Source organism: Desmodus rotundus, chromosome 5 (assembly GCF_022682495.2).
Source record: "Desmodus rotundus isolate HL8 chromosome 5, HLdesRot8A.1, whole genome shotgun sequence".
In the NCBI taxonomy this organism is placed as follows: Eukaryota; Metazoa; Chordata; class Mammalia; order Chiroptera; family Phyllostomidae; genus Desmodus; species Desmodus rotundus.
The window spans coordinates 37,419,915-37,436,640 of NC_071391.1; the positions used below are offsets into that span (position 1 = coordinate 37,419,915).

Sequence of the window (16,726 nt, forward strand, 5' to 3'; positions counted from 1 at the left end):
CCATTTGGCTTTAGGGTGAGTTGTGTGGTTTTTGAAGCACCAAGTCAGTATAGAACATGATGTTGCTGATCCTGGAGATAAATGCCCCTAAAGATGACAGGCAACTGGGGCTGGAATACTTTCTGGGGGAATCTAACAAGGACCTTCAAAGGCATCTGGTGCTATCTCATGTCACTGACTTATTTCAAATGAGCTACATCTGTCACCCTCATTAGGATGGAAGAATCCATTTGAGAAGGGACTCTGCACTTTCTGAACCCATTTTGTGCTCAGAATGGTGCTGAACCCAGAGCAGGCATTCCCCAACATTCCCTGACTTGACTACATTCTGATCATGCTCAGTTGGGGGCCCCACCCAAGATGTTGGTGAGGATTCTTCTTGTCCTATGGTGTTTGGGGTCCCAGCCATCAATGCTAGGGCAGGCCCATGCCACCATGGGCAAGAACACTCCATGTAGGGATTGGGATCATCCTGTCTTACAGGATGTGTCTTACTGACACATCACACTGAGGGCATGCAGCTCAGAACATCATTTAATTGGGAATTAAAATGTGTGGATGGGTGCATTTTGTAGCCCCTCCACTTAGAGTGGTTGCTGGAGAGCTTGGTCTCTCCCAGACAAAGACAGATTTGGTCCTGGGTCTGGACAACACACATTTGCAATGCAGGAGAGTAGGCTGTTATGGGAATTAGTGGGGAAAACCAATGATGACAGAGGTACAGGCTCAGACGCTGCACAGAGAATGTACCTCCCACCTGCCAAGTGCACCACATCAACCAGACTCCAAATGGGGAAGAGATGAGGGGTCTATGGCCTTGGTGACCTAGCTTAGTGCATGCTCATTGGTCACCACCTTTTTTAAAGTTGAATTTAGTGGGGTGACATTAGTTAGTAAAATTATATGGGCTTCAGGTATACAATTCTATAATATTTCATCTGTATATTATATTGTGTGTTCACCACCCAAAGCCAGATCTCCTTCCATCACCATTTATACCCTTTTTACCCTCTTCTATTGGGTTGACCAAAAAGTCTGTTATGTTTTTTCCGTATGATGGCTCTAGCAGTGCCTAGTTGTCCTTAACACCATTCAAAACAATTTTGTTAGATTGTATTGTGACAACTCCCATGTTAGCATGCATTTAAAACAACTTACCAGAATTGGTGAATTTTTGCGCAGCCATTTTAATATTAAAGAGGGAAGAAGATATGTAACATTTTTGGCACATTATGCTTTATTATTTCAAGAAAAGTAAAAATGCAACTGAAACACACACACAAAAGATTTCTTCAGTGTATGGAGAAGGTTCTGTGACTGACTGAACATGTCAAAAGTGGTTTGAGAAGTTTCTTGGTACTATGGACATTTTGGCCAAACAATCCTTTGCTGTGGGGCTGTCTGATGCATTGCAAGATGTTTAGCAGCACCCCTGGCCTCTACCCGCTTGAAGCCAACAGTGGGAGAGAGTCGACATACTCAAAATATCCAAATCAATAAAGTGATTAGTGAAAATGAAAAATGTGTGTTTCATTTTATGGGAAAAAAATGTAACAGACTTTTTGGCCAACCCAATACTTTCCCCTACCCCCAATTGTTCCTTACTTTAAGCCAAATGTCCCCAGTTCCATGAGAGTTTATATTCCCCAATACCATGACAGATAAGGCGATTGGAAAAACTCTGAAGCTCGAGTGGGAGAAGTCTTCCTTCTGGAAGCTGCTTTTCAGAAACATGGGCAAATGTTTGCCAAGGGCAGGTAATGTTTCTACAATGAGGTAGTGAGGCCATTGTCAGGGTTTCCAGGAAGACAGTAAGAGCCCGAGAGTTGTGCAGTGCCAGCCCTAGCTCCCATACCGAGCAAAAGTATAGCAGATTAAATATCTATTGTCCTGTCCAACTCAATAAAACACGGCACTCTTTAAAGCAGTTGCCTTAATGACGTTTGTGTGTCTTGGAATGCCGCCTTGGACTAACAAATCGTATCTGAAGATGTGAAAACATGAAAATCGATAACAAGAAATGAAAAGTCCGTTTCACTGATAAAACATCATTTATCTTAATCATTGGAGCGTTTCAGAATTTCCTGAGTGTCCTTTTAAATGTCAGCATCAAAGCTAGTGCCCACGTATATGTGGAAGACCTAGGAGGGCAGGGCAAGAAGACAGGCAGCTGAGGACACAGCTTGCTAAGGAGAAGCATCTTTCTGCAGCAGTTGCTTACTGGACTGGTTTCCAACCAAGGATCACCCAAGTGGGGCTTTCCAGGCATACTTCTGGTATTTCAAAACTCCCCGTGAAAGTACTCTACCTTCCTGTGAAAGCGTTTTCTCAAGACACTGTGAAGCAACAGTGGTCCACTTGGGGTAGGCTTTATAATGAGGTAGGCATCATAACAATACCAATTCATTGTAATTATGTGAATTGGGAAAATGAAATTATTCTTCTACTTCCAGGAAGCCCATACCATGCCCTGACCCCAGGCTGGATGACAGTATTTCTCCTCCTCATCTCCGCCCTCACCCCCATCAAATCCACACAAGGATAAAATAGCAGAAGTCCTTCTTAGTGAGAAGGTTGGAAGCACTGGTCTCCAGGGATCAGCTTTCTGGCTGCTAGTCCTCTCTTTTCCTTTGCTTCACATACGCAGCCTCATCCAGTCTTCGGGCTCCCTTAGCTCTCCCCAGAGGACCACACTGTGGAGAGGTTGGAGGTGGTGTAGGAGCTCCTGCCCTCCCTGGAGCCCCAGGGAAGTGGAGGGTTAGGACCGCCCTTTGGAAGCCCATGCAGGCTTCTGGTGTATGCTTGAGTCCAGCCTGGGGGAGAGCAGGGGCTGTCTGTCCTGGTCTCTTAGCTCTCCAGCCGCTACCACGGCATGCAGATGGGAAGGGGAGGTCTGAGACTCCCGTTGCTGGCATAGCTTTCCAAAGTTTTCCTACACAGTGGCCAGAAGGCTTTTTTTTTTTAAGTATTTTTTAATTAAAGTTCATTGAAGTGACATTGGTTGATAAAATTGTACAGGTTTCAAGTGTACAATTCTATGATACATGATCTGTATATTGTGTTGTGTGCCCACCACCCAAAGTCAAGTCGTCTTCTGTCACCATTCTTTTGACCTCCCCTTCGCCCTTTACTACCCCTCCCCCAACCAGCCCTCTCCCATTTGGTAACCACTCTACTGTTGTCTGTGTCTATGAGTTATTGTTTATCTTGTTTGCTCATTTGTTGCTTTCAGGTTTATATCCCACATTTGAGTCCCAATGGTTTAGACGGTTTTTTGTTTAACATACACTGCTTTCCATTTTTCTTATGATAAAATCTGCAATACTCTGATACCTCTTCTACCCCCTCCCTCTTTGTACTCTAGCCATCCTGGGTCTCTGCTCGCTGCTCCAGGGGCCCGAGACTTCTCCTGACTCAGGATCCTCACCCATGCTGTTCCCTTGAAAGGCAAGCTCTTCACTTGAATAGCCCAAGGATTTAAAATGAGACTTTGCCAGAGACCCTCTTGACTTCAAAATCTATATCAGACCTCTTTCGCAGTTTCTTGTACTTCTCTACAGTGGTAATCACAAGTTGTAAGTATAGTAGAATAGGTCCTTGAATAATGTGGTGTCATTCTATGTGGTTTCATTCTAATGTAGATAGAAAAAAACAGTTTCTGGAGGGGGCCACTGTCTGTGTGGAGTTGGCGTGTTCTTCCACATCTGAGTGGGTTTTCTCCAGGGACTCCGGTTTCCTCTCACATCCCAAAGATGTTCACATCATGTGAATTGATGTGTCCCAGTCTTGAGTGAGTGTGGGGGTGTGTGCATGGCCCTGCGATGGAAGGGTGTCCTGTCCTGGGTTGGTTCCTGCCTTTTGCCCTGAGCTGCTGGGATAGGCTCCAGCCACCTGTGACCCTGAACTGGAATAAGTGGGATGGAATTCTCCTACATATTTTTTATTAATCTTTCTTAACTGTATGTCTGGATAGCCCAGATTTATCCCAGTGTTTAATATTTGGAGTGTTTGGGGTCTTTAGAAGTTTAGTGATGTTTTTGTGACAAGAAATACGCTGTAGGAACTTAACTCTTATATAGATCAATTAGCCTATGGCAAAATTGATTTTGTCATGTCATTTTATTTAACGTTGCAGTGTCCAAGACTATCAAAGACACTAAGTGAGAAATTACTGTGTCATTGTTTTGAGATTGTTTTTCCTGCATTTCCCCCGTTAGACTGAGCTAGATGAGCACCTCACTTGCCACTGGACACAGCCCAGCTGACACGCGGTAGACACGCAGCGCATACTTGTTGACGCCATGGCTGCATGACTAAATGAGTGACTGAGTTCCACAGGGTGCCCACCCCGCAATCCTCAGAAGGCAAAGAGGCCCCGTGATCAAACACGATTGGCACATACCCTGTTCTGCTGCCCCTGGGGGAGCCCTAATACACATTAGTGTAGGAAACTTCTGGGCTCCAATTAGAAAACAAAGAGTAAAAAAGAAAACCCAAACTGTAGACAGTGAGTTTAATTTTCTTTAGCCTGTTCCCCAAACTTATTTGAATATGGCATTTGTTTTCACTGAACATCTATTAATATCCTACGGAACGGACTTTGAGACGCATCACTGGTGGCTTTCTGCCCAGGAAGCCTGAGACTCTCAAGATCGGCAGGCGCGGTGGGGGCTGCGTGTCCTGCACGGAGCATCCTCACGGTTCCTGTGGTCCCCATGAACACAGTCACACACTCACATGTGCAGTCACCACCACCACAGTGAAGCAGGAGTGTGAGCAAACTGTGAAAAAATCTGGAGCTAGCCTGGGCTCATATTTTTCCTTTTAAAAGATTTTATTTATTTATCTTTAGAGAGAGGGGAAAGTTGGAAGAAAGAATGGAAGAGAAACTTCAATTAGTTGCCTCTCACGCACCTCACAACTGGGGACTTGGCCCGCAACCCAGGCATGTGCCCTGGCTGGAAATTGAACCAGCGACCTTTTGGTTCACAGGCCAGTAGTCCACTGAGCCACACAGGGGAAAGGGAGGGAAGAACATGTAGAAACTCGGTGTTTGCAGATATAATCTTCGTAGGCACGACAGTGAGCCATTCATACACACTAACTTGTCTTTTGCTGAGACCTGAACCTGCGAGTGTTGGGAAGCTGGTGTGTAAATGCAGGTCCCTTAGCGGGTTGGTGAGTGCAGCTACCGCTCAGCATTTGCATCTCAAGGCAGCTCTCTTGTTCTCTGTATCCACAGGAACACTTTTGAATCTTCCAAGACACCTAAGTGAACTTAATGGGGGGAGATTTCACGTAACGCTAACATGAGTGAAGATTTTAGGACATGACCCCTTTGCGTATCTGGGGTGTTCTATGTAGGTAGGGTTCCCGAGGTGGGACTGTATTAAAGGCAGTGGACCTGAAACTGCTGCTGGCCAGCCCCTGCGTAGGCAGGGCAAAACTGCCTGACCTACCAACCTTGTCTGGTTCCATTTTCCAGGGGAAAAATAAATCAGTGATCATTTGCGGGCAGTGGATTATGTATACCTTTGCTCTAGCACTGGAGTATGGGTAATTCGTATTTAAACCACAATGTATACATTTTAGAGTTCCAGCTGTTGGAAAATTACAGCCTCAGGATACTACTGATGCAAATAAGCTTCAATATACTCTGTAGGGTTAACCAAGCAACGCACAACAAAATACATTGATCATGATAAAGCTAAGCTAACAGTATTTCATAATTAAAAAGTACCCAGCATAGCAAATGCAAATTGTAACCAACTCAGGCATCTCTGACGATGGAGTCCTTGGTAGAGTCCTCCTCCCAGATTTTGGAAATGTCAAGTCTGTGCCTACACACATGAAATTGGAGCCTTGTGACCACATAGAGGAGCCGCGCCTGGCTTGCTGGGCTTGTACCAGAATACTGTGGGGTGCTTAGGGGGTTCCACATTAGTAGCCCCAGTATTAATGTACAAATGAAAGCGCGAGCAAGCTGCACACCACTCAACATCACAGTCCAAAGAGGACTTGGAAGAAAGTTTCAGTTCAGCACACACTGGCATGTCCCTGGTGACACTGCCCTGAGACCCACTCCCCACCCCAGCCGGCCTCAGGCTCTGCCACTGAAATCACCTTCTAGGCGGCATTACCGCCCTTGGCTGAGGCTCTCATTTCCAGCTCACGCAGACCGGAGATAGGCCTTTGGATTTACCATGTGCTCAGATTCTCACTTTTTACATGTGAAAGGTTTTAATACTCAGTGTAAAATAATCTCCAAGATATAACAGTAAGTGAAAAAAAACAATGTGCCTGCCAGTAAATATGCTACTTATGTAAAAAAACCAAAAACCAAAAACCCCCAATTTTATGTGTATGTTGATGTTTTTTATGGCTGGATTATCTCTGGAAGTGAATATAAGAAATGGATCAAAATAGTTGCCTCTGGGGAGAGGTATTGGCTGCTGGGGGAGAGGAGGGAGGAAAATTTAGTTTTTCCCCAAGATACTCATTCATGCTTCTTGAATTTTGTACCATTTATGTATTAAGTAGTAAAAATATCAACTTAAATTTAGTAAAGAAAAAAAGCCTATTAAAGACTTGACTTTTGTCTTTTTTATTTTTATTTTCTTTATTTATTGATTTTAGAGAAAGGGGGAGAAAAACATCGATTTGTTATTCCATTTATTTGTGCATTTACTAGTTGCTTCTCGTATGTGCCCTGGCTGGAGATCAAACCTGCAACCCTGGCAAATGGGGAGGATGCTCTAACCAACTGAGCTACCTGGTCAGGGTTTTTTTTTTTTTTTTTTCTTTTAAGAGATGAGGGTTAAGTTTGGCTTATTTATTGTTCTGATGCCTCTTCCCCCTCCAAACCACAGTTGAGGATTGAGCAGGGGAATCTAAAGGAAAACCTCTAAATGAGAAGACAGGGTGATAGAAGCAGGCCCGGGCCCAGGGATTCTGGACTGAGGCTAAGGCCTCCGTCTTGAAACACAATGTTCTGATAAATTAGACCTGTTATTAAACTTCCCAAGTGTTCTGAGGTGTTTTCATACCATGTATATGTAGAACATAAAAGGAGTGCTCTTAAGAAGGGTGCTTGTTACACTGTACATTTGAGGGGGGGGAAAAAGGCAACACCAGAGAGAAAATTATTGGAGGGAAACATGTTTAAGTGTATGCATTGCTCTTCTTTAGCCCGCTTCAGTATTGCTCAAGGAGACAAAGCAGTGGCATATTCTGACTTACAATCAGGAACTTAAAAGAGAGCAGACAAATATTACACTATTTAGTGTTTCCTAAAGAAAAACATAATGTTTCATTAATTATGTAAAAAATAATTGGATCCTCTTCCATAAATTGACATAAGAGTACATTGTCTTTATATCTTAAGTGCTTGGTATGCTGAGTAACAATTCTTTCTTAGAGCAAAATTTCCAAAGAAATACATAGTATCTCTAAATTTCATGGGTTCTGAGTAAGAAAGAAATGTTTAGAAACCGGAAGGAAACGTTCTGGACAGTATAGGAGGCCTAACTCTGGGTGGTGCAGACAGAGATCAAAATGAATTCCTCAGACTAGAAGCGGGCTTTGTGCAGTGGGCCTAACGTGGTGACGAATCCGGCACAGACTTCTGGAGGCGGGCACACAGGCTGGGTCCACCTGGCATATTTGGGAAGGTTCTATAGCGAAGATCCATCAGGAGGAGTTATTAATTATCCCAAGACCTTGGTCAGTTTACAAAGACTGTGAACCCCACAAGCCCTGTCCCTCTGTCTGAGGGTATTTCCTTATTGTTCAGTGTGCAAATATTTTCCCTGTGCTTCTTGTCCTCCTAGTCACCCTGCGACTTGAGCCCCTTTCCTATTCGCACAGGGCCTGGCAGCTGGGACAACTAGAGCCTTGTATTTCCAAGTTGGGTTCGCAGAGCAGGGATGCAAGTCACCACAAGCCCGCAAGTAGCCCACGCAAGGAAACCACTCGGCTTGGGTCTGAATGACTTACATTTTTCCTCGCCTGAATGAGCCGGTAATTGCGTGTGGGCAGACTTAGCCAGAAACGGCCTAAATGATCAATTAGAAGGCAAAAAGGAGTTCCTTTCTTTAAAGTTCAAGGGTCTCCGGTGAAGAGCCCTACTTCCCAAGCCAGGCTTGCTCACGTGGGCCTGTGCCCGGCTGTCTGGGGTGCAGGAGTGTACTGTACATTTGCCTAATGATAATGAATTGAGTGCTTATTTTGCAGGAAAATATAGGGCACTTCCATTACATGCAATCAAGCAAAAAAAGCTGTAAAATGTGCCACTCCATTAATTTTAAAAGAATCCTTCCCAAATGTTACCCTGAAACCAGACAGAGCATGGGGTTATTACAAATCTGAAGGAATTAAGAGTAATTTTCATTTGTACAAAGGTGTTGAGGGACTGACTCCTCGCACGCACGCACGCGCACACACACACACACAATTAATTGGGTTAAATTTGATTTGCCTATTTTAGTGGTATCACTAAGCCCTGATCTGGCCTGCATGGTGGTAAGGTCAGGGGCTCCTGTGTTTTTTGTGGGTGCAGGTGCACACACAGACACACAACTATAGGACATGCAAAGAATGTGACGTAATTGGCTTGTTATTAACAAATATGTTGTTCAAAGAGGAGAAGCAAACGCCACCTTCTGGCAAGTCACTTCACCTCTGTGATCCTTGTCTGTAAAAGGGGAGCATAACCCCTGCGTCCATGGAAGTCCTGAGGACTATTGAGTCTGAGTACATCAGAGCACTGAGCGCGGTGTCTGGCACATAGTTTACACCTGTGAAATGGTAACTATTATCTTTATTGTCATCTTCTGTGGGGATCTCTTGGGCCTAGGCTAGTTCCCAAATCACACTGAGGGAGAGCCGGACCCAGCGCCAGGATGGGGACGACCCTCCTAGGCCATTGCTGGGTCAGACCACAGGGCCTGAGAGGTGTGGGTCAGCCCACTGAGCACTTCCTTTCTAATTCGGTTCCCACTATCTCTGGGTTGGAGCTGGACTTGTGGGAGAGCGCAGAGCAGAAAACAGGGATAAGCAGGTCAAAGTGGTTTGGAGGACAGTCCCGCTTGCCCCTCACTCCACGTTCCGGTACTTGGTAAAGAGGTTGTACAACACTCGTAGTGTGGACTTCAGGTCACAGTTGACAATGTCTGTATAGAAAACAAAAAACATGCTATGCTTCAGTAGGGCTATGTGGCCTAAAGTTGGCATCCATCCACCATCCACTTTGAGTGCCAAGGATGGTCCTGTGTGGGTGTCCCCCTCAGCCACAGAACATCCTTCTGTGCCCCAGAAGAGCTCCCTGACCTGCTGGGAAAGAGGAGCATCCCCCATAGGATGACCGAAGGCCAGTGGGTGTTGGAGGGTGGGTGTTGAGGTGAGCACTGAGAATTCAGAGCAGGGGAAGAGTGATGAGCAGAGGTTTTGGGCGTGGTGTATCACCGCTCAGTAAAATGAAGCAGACCCCAGATCATGCAGCCTTCACCCTGGAAATACCATCTCCCAGTGACAGGGGTGCTGCCCCGCGGCCCTGACTTTGCCCTAAGTCTCAGGCCCCAGGGCCTCTTCACCACAGGTCCAGCCATGAGTGGTGGGAAGCAGGGCAGGGCCTGAGGCTACAGTGGGGTGAGGCGGTCAGCTGGGACTATGGGGAGGGCCCTGGAGGACACAGAGGCCCACTGGCAGAGAGTACTCAGTAAGCACGCGTCCTCAGGGGACAGTGAGTTTCACATTCAGGATAGAGAGCAAGGCAGCTGGGCTTGAGGCCGGGAGTTGGACAGTATTTTCAGGCGAGTTCCACCATGGGTTCCCAAGCTTTTATACAACTATTTCTCCTGTGCCCTCCTTTCCTCTCTTCCTTTTATTTAGTGGTCTTCTTCTCTGGATGCAGCCCTTCCGCCACCTCCCCGCTCCAAGGCCCCTATGCTCAGGTCCTGCACTTGCTCCCTTGCTGGCCTTCCTCTGAACAACCAGAGTAGAGAAAACATAAATGAAAAAAGGAACTCAGCCTACTATTCAGGAATGCACACTAAGGTAATAAAAATCATAAGAAAAAGCAAAAAAAAAAAGAAAGGAATTAAAAAGACAAAAGCCTATAAAAGCCGGCAGAGTGGTTATCTTCAGGGAGGAAGGAGAGGATTATGTTCCAAAAAAGCAGGTTGGAGGGAACTCTCTGGAGCTGGGATGACTCTTGCACGGTGGCTAATATTTCACTAACCTGAACATTTATATTTGATACACCTTTCTGTAGATGGGATATTTTTTATAGTAAAAATGACTAAAAAGACATCTAACTGTGCAGAAGGTCAGATGAGGTAAATGATATAAGAAAACAAGTGCTTTGGGATTCAAAGGTGAGAGAGATCGGGCTGAGCCGCTGCGAAAAGGGGGGTTAGGGAAGACTTCAGCACTCTAGCAACACCCTTGTCTAGGGACACAGATCCTTCAGGACCAGGCAGAAGAGAGGCTAGTGGCTCCATCAGGCTGAGCTGTGGCTTCCAGGTTTTAACCTTAACCCTTGCCCACGTGGGTGCCACAGCCAGGTGCACCCGGGCCCCAGGTCCTCCAGTGATGAGCACCCACAGGGCTACATGCTACGGGCCCAAGGCTGGGCAGTCTCCTCAGGGCTCCTCTCCACACTTAGATCTCCTCCTGTATGCCTCTCCCGGGCCTTATCCCAGTTGTGGGCTGACCCCCTTCCACCCAGGTTGGGCTTGGACTCTGCTCCAAGTTCTCCTGTTGACAAACCAGAGGCTCCCAGGGACTACCTGAGAGGCCCGGCACTCAGCTTCCCTTTCTGCTCCCACCTTGGTTCCTGCCTATGTCTGAGCCTCCACCTGGGCCCACCCGGTGGCTGAGCCCTGTTCTTGCCAACTCACTCTACACCCTGATGGCTTGGTATTTCTTAAATTCCACTCAAGTCAAAGATTAGGAAGTTACCCCAGGAAGAAACTGCTAGAAAGCCAGAGAGGAGACAAAGTGAGCTCATCAAGGGAGTGAGTGTGAGTGAAGGGAAGGTAGGGTGGTACTGGAGCCACAGCAAAAGGCTTCTAGCTGGGCTCCTCAAAGCCTGTTGCCCTCTCCAACCCATTCTACCCAGTGTAGCTGGGCTGTTCCGCCTCTGGGTATGGTTCTGTTTCCAGGGAATTAAAGGTTCTGAAGCCTGGGCAGCAAAAGTCATCTGGGATGCAAACCCAAAGTTTCCAGGGGATTTCAAGGTACACTAGAGCTTTGAGTAGCAAACAGCATGGCAGAGAGTGTGTTTTCCTGACCTTAAAACCATTTTGCTCTAAAAAAATGCTTCCACCACAGCCAATTCAATTTTGAAACACCCTCAAAGAATTACCCACATTGGCACGTTGAATGAAGTCTGTAGCATTTACTGCCGAACCTCCCTTTCCTGGGAGAAGCACAGGAACCAGACGGAGTGCTAGGGCACACCTCTCCCAAAGCACAATTTCATAAAACACCATTTCAGCTCTCTTTACGCACTGGAAATTTTCAGCATGGGCATGATGCCCGGTGTAACAACAAATAAAACAGATGTGTTTTTCCATTCACATTGGTTGGGAAGTTTCATATTAAGCAGCTCGATAATTGTACAAGAAATGTCATCAATATGCTATAATATCCTTATAGATTAGTTGACATTGGGAAACTGTCTGTCCTGAGGGAGATAAATGCCTGAAAACTGAAGAATCAGGAGGAGTTCTTCCAGTTTGTAACTAGGAAGTTTCACATGAAGCAGCTCAAGAAAACAGGTAGAAATGCTGGCCAGAGCTCCCCCACTCTCTCCACTACCCAGAGGTAGGGTGCTCACCATCTGGCCAGAGGACACTCGGGGTCCATTCCTAATGGCATTAGGATGCTAGACTGGCCTTGTCAGAAAGAGAAACCCTAAAGGGACACCAACCTTGCTAGAGGTCCTCCTCTAACAGTGACCAGACACTGAAAACAGGTGACAATAAATGAGAATAAATGATGGCACTGAGGTCTGGACTGAGGCATGAAACGGGGTCCCAATCAACACCTTCACAGTCCACCTCTCTCCTCTGGGCTGCCTGCTTTCTCTCCAGCTCCATAAGTAAAGGAATTCTCACAAGACATTGTCCTTAGTTCTTTTCTTGACATGCTTTCCTGGTGTTCCACACTCTGGGCGTGTTGGCTTCCAACAAGTGGAAGACTTCCCATTATATAATCACACTCCTGGTTTTCCCCACCTCCAGTTCTGCTTGGTCAGTGCCTAGGTGTCAACCTCAAGGTTTCCAAAGCTGACGTTCCCATGTCCCTCCCAAGCCTGTTTTCCCTCCTGGGCTCCCCAATGCTGTGGATGGTGCCCCACACCTACACATCTGTTCTTGACACTGCCTTCTAAATGCTCCCTCTGGAACAGAGCTCCGATCACACCACTTACCTGCTCAAGCACCATGTCTAGACACCCGCTGCCTACAGAAAAAAGTGCAAACTTTCCGCCCTGGCCTCATCCCTTTGGAACCTAACACCAGCTTACTTCATCCTCATCAGTGATTACTCAATTCATACTCTTAATAAAATGTAACCACTTACATTCATTATTAGGTTCCAGGTGCTGTGCATCAGGCTAATCACATGTAATCCTGTAATGTTCATTTCTCTAGGAGTTCCATTTTTATAGACATGGAAAGTAGGCTCAGGGGGGTAAGCTGGCCAAGGTCACGCAGCTGGTGGGGTAGGGACTAGACCCAGGCTGGCATGGGCTTAGCTACATGCTCTGTCGTCTCAGTAACTGAGCCGCTCTCTGTTCCCCAGGAAGGACTTTTGCTTGTAGCAGCATCCTATCTGGGATGCCCATTGCTCTATCCTTTCTAAAAATAATTTTAATTACAGCGGACACACGCTATTCTATTAGTTTTGGTTTTATAGAAGAGTGGTTAAACATTTATATAATTTACCACGTGATCCCCCTGATAAGTCTATATGGCACTATACGTAGTTAATTACATTATTGACTATATTCCCTAGGCTGTACTTTACAGCCTCGTGACTATTATAATTCCCAACCTTTACTTCTTTATCTCCTCACCTTTTTCACCCAGGCCCTCAAACCCCCTCCCATCTGGCAACCCTCAGTCTGTTCTCTGAATCTCTGAGTCTGCTTCTGTTTGTTTGTTTACTTTGTTCTTTAGATTCCACATATAAGTGAGATCATACGGTACTTGTCTTTCTCTGTCTGATTTATTCCAGTTAGCATCCATATTGTTGCAAATGGTAAGAATTCATTCTTTTTTTCCTGTCCAAATAAATAAATAAATATCTCACACCATCTTTATCCACTCATCGATGGGCACTTAGGTTGCCTCCCTGTCTTGGCTGTGATGAATAATGCTGCAGGGAACACAGAGGTGTACGTGTCTTTTTGAATTAGTGTTTTGGATATCGGATAAAAACCCAGAAGTAGAATTATGGGGTCATAAGGTATTACTGTTTTTACTTTTTTGAGGAACCTCCATCCTGTTTTCCACAGTGGCTGCACCAATTTGCAGTCCCACCAACAGTGCACGAGGGTTCCCTTTTCTTCACATCCTCTTCAACACTTGTTGTTTGTTGATTTATTGATGAGAGCTGTTCTGATTGTTGTGAGGTGACATCTCATTGTGGCTTTAATTTGCACTTCCCTGATGATTAGTGATGTTGAGTATCTTTTCACACGTCTGTATATCCTCTGTGGAGAAATGTCTGTTCAGGTCCTCTGCCCATTTTTAAATCAAATTGTGGGGGGTTTTTTGGGGGGGGGTTGGTATTAAGTTGTATGAATTCCTTATTTGGATGTTAACCCCTTATTGCATGTATTATTGGTGAATATCTTCTCCTATTCAGTAGGTTGTCTTTTCATTTTGTTAATGGTTTCCTTCACTGTGAAAAAACTATTTAGTTTGATGGAATCCCATCTCTTTATTTTTTCTTTTGTTTTCCTTGCTTGAGAAAACATATCCAAAAAAATATTGCTAAGAGTGCACTGCCTATGTCTTCCTCTAGGAGATTCATGGTTTGGGGTCTTACATTTAAGTCCTTAATCCATTTTGAGTTTATTCTTGTATATGGTGTAAAAAGTGGCCGTTTCTTTTTTTTTTGCACGTATCTGTACAGTTTTCCCAGCACCATTTATTGAAGAAACTGTCTTTACCCCATTGTATATTCTTGCTTCTATTGCCATATATTAATTGTCCATATAGGTGTGGGTTTATTTCTCGGGTCTTCTTTTTATTCCATTGATCTATATGTTTTTTTTATGTGATTATCATGTTGTTTTGATTACTATAGCCTTGCAGTATAGTTTGAAATCAGGTAGCCTGTTACTTCCAAATTGGTTCTTCTTTCTCAATATTGCTTTGACTATGGGATCTTTTGTGATTCCAAAAAATTTTAGTATTATTTATCACAGTTCTGTGAAAAATGATATTGTTATTTTGATAAGGATTGCATTGAATCTGGAGATTGCTGTGGGTAGTATGGACATTTTAATGATATTAATTCTTCCTGTCCATGAGCATGGTATATCCTTCCATTTATTTGTATCTTCTTAACTTTCTTTCTTCACTGTCTTATAATTTGCAGAGTATAGTCTTTTGCATCCTTGGTTGAATTTATTCTTAGGTATTTTATTCTTTTGGATGCAATGCAAATAGGATGGTTTTATTAATTTCTCTTTCTGATAGTTCATTATTGGTATATAAAAATTCAACTTATTCTGAAAATTAATTTTGTAGTCTGTTACTTTAGTGAATTCATTTATCTAATAGTTTTTTTGTGTGTGTATGGAATCTTTAGGATTCTCTCTATATAGTATCATGTCATCTACAAATAATTACTGTTTTACTTTTTCTTTTCCAATTTGGATTGGCAAAAGTAGACATCTTTGTCTTGTTCCTGATCTTAAAGAAAAAGCTTTTAGCCTTTCACCATTGAATATGATGTTAGTTGTGGGTTTGTCATATACAGCTTTTATTATGATGATATATGCTCCATTTATTCTCACTCTGCTGAGAATTTTTATTATAAATGGACATAGGATTTTGTCATGTGCTTTTTCTGCATTTATTGACATGATCATATGCCTTTTATCCTTCATTTTGTTTATGGCGTGTATAACATTAATTGATTTGCAGAATTTGAGCCTACCTTTCATCCTGAGAATAAATCCCACTTCTTCATCGTGTATGATCTTTTTAATGTATTGTTGAATTTGGTTTGCTCATATTTTATTAAGGATTACTACATCTATAAGGGATTCATAAGGGATGTTGGCTTATAATTTTTTTTTGTAGTGTGTTTGTCCAGTTTTAGTATCAGTATAATGCTGAACTTGTAAAATGAATTGGGAGCCTCCCCTCCTCTTAAAATTTCTGGAATACTTTGATTTATAAATAGGTACTAATTCTTTTTTGAATGTTTGGTAAAATTCACCTGTGAAGTCATCAGATCCAGATCTTTTGTTTGTTGGGAGTTTTCTGATTACAGATTCAATTTTATTAGTACTTATCAGTCTGTTCAGATCTTCTATTTCATCCCCATTCAGTCTTGGAAGCTTATATGTTTGTAGGTACCTACACATTTCTTCCAGGGTGTCCAATTTCTTGGCATATAATTGTTTGTAGCATTTTCTTATCCTTTTGTATTTCTGTTGTGTCAATGGTCAGTTCTCCTTTTTCATTTCTAATTTTATTTGCACCCCTCCCCCTTTTTTTCTTGAAGAGTTTTGCTACAGATTTATCAATTTTATCTTTTCTGTGAACCAGTTCTTGGTCTCATTGATATTTTCTATTGCCTTTTTAAAATTGTTCAGTTAGAGTTGTCCCCATTTCCCCCGTTACTCTCTCCTGCCCCATCCAACCTCCACTCCCAAAGACAATCCCCACCCCACTATCCCTGCCCATGGATCCTCCGTACATGTTCCTTTGCTTGACCCTTCCCTTTCATTCCCCTCTTATCCCTCTCCCCCTCCCCTCTGGTCCCTGTCAGTTTGTTCTTTATTTCCATGTTTCTGGTTCTATTTTGCTCATTTGTTTGTTTTGTTCATTAAGTTCTACTTATAGGTGAGATCATATGGTACTTGTCTTTCACTGTCTGGCTTATTTCACTTAGCATAATTCTCTCCAGTTCCATCCATGCTGCTGTGAAGGGTAGGAGTTCCTTCTTTCTTTCTGCTGTATAGTATTCCACTGTATCAGTGTACCATAGTTTTTTGATCTACTCATTTACTGGTGGGCACTTAGGCTGTTTCCAGCACTTGGCTATTGTAAACAATGCTGCTATGAACATAGGGGTGCATAGGTTCTTTTGAATTGGTGTTTCAAGATTCTTAGAGTATAATCCTAGCAGTGGAATTTCTGGATCAAAGGGCAGTTCCATTTTTGTTTTTTTTGAGGAAATTCCATGCTATTTTATATAGTGGCTGCACCAGTTTGCTATCCCACAAACAGTGCACTGGTGTTCCCTTTTCTCCACAACCTTGCCAGCACTTGTTTGTTGAGTTGTTAATGATGGCCATTCTGACTGGTGTGAAGTGGTGTATCATTGTGGTTTTAATTTGCATGTGTATGATGGCTAGTGATGTTGAACATCCTTTCATATGCCTATGGGTCCTTTGTATGTCCTCCTGGGAGAAGTGTTTGTTCAGGTCCTTTGCCCATTTTTTAATTGGATTGTTTGTCTTCCTGGTGTGGAGTTG

General features: G+C 43.8%; 1 protein-coding gene across 2 annotated transcripts in view; it reads right to left on the minus strand.

Moving 5' to 3' along the window:
* Window positions 1-7,632: 7,632 nt before the first annotated feature.
* Window positions 7,633-16,726, minus strand: part of PARVA (parvin alpha) — a 155,538-nt gene continuing 146,444 nt past the window's right edge. For both annotated transcript variants that reach the window (XM_024558837.4, XM_045194041.3), the window contains exon 13: window positions 7,633-9,170. In XM_024558837.4, coding sequence (XP_024414605.1) covers window positions 9,094-9,170 — 77 coding nt within the window. In that variant the 3' untranslated portion in view covers window positions 7,633-9,093. The remainder of the gene's footprint in view (window positions 9,171-16,726) is intronic.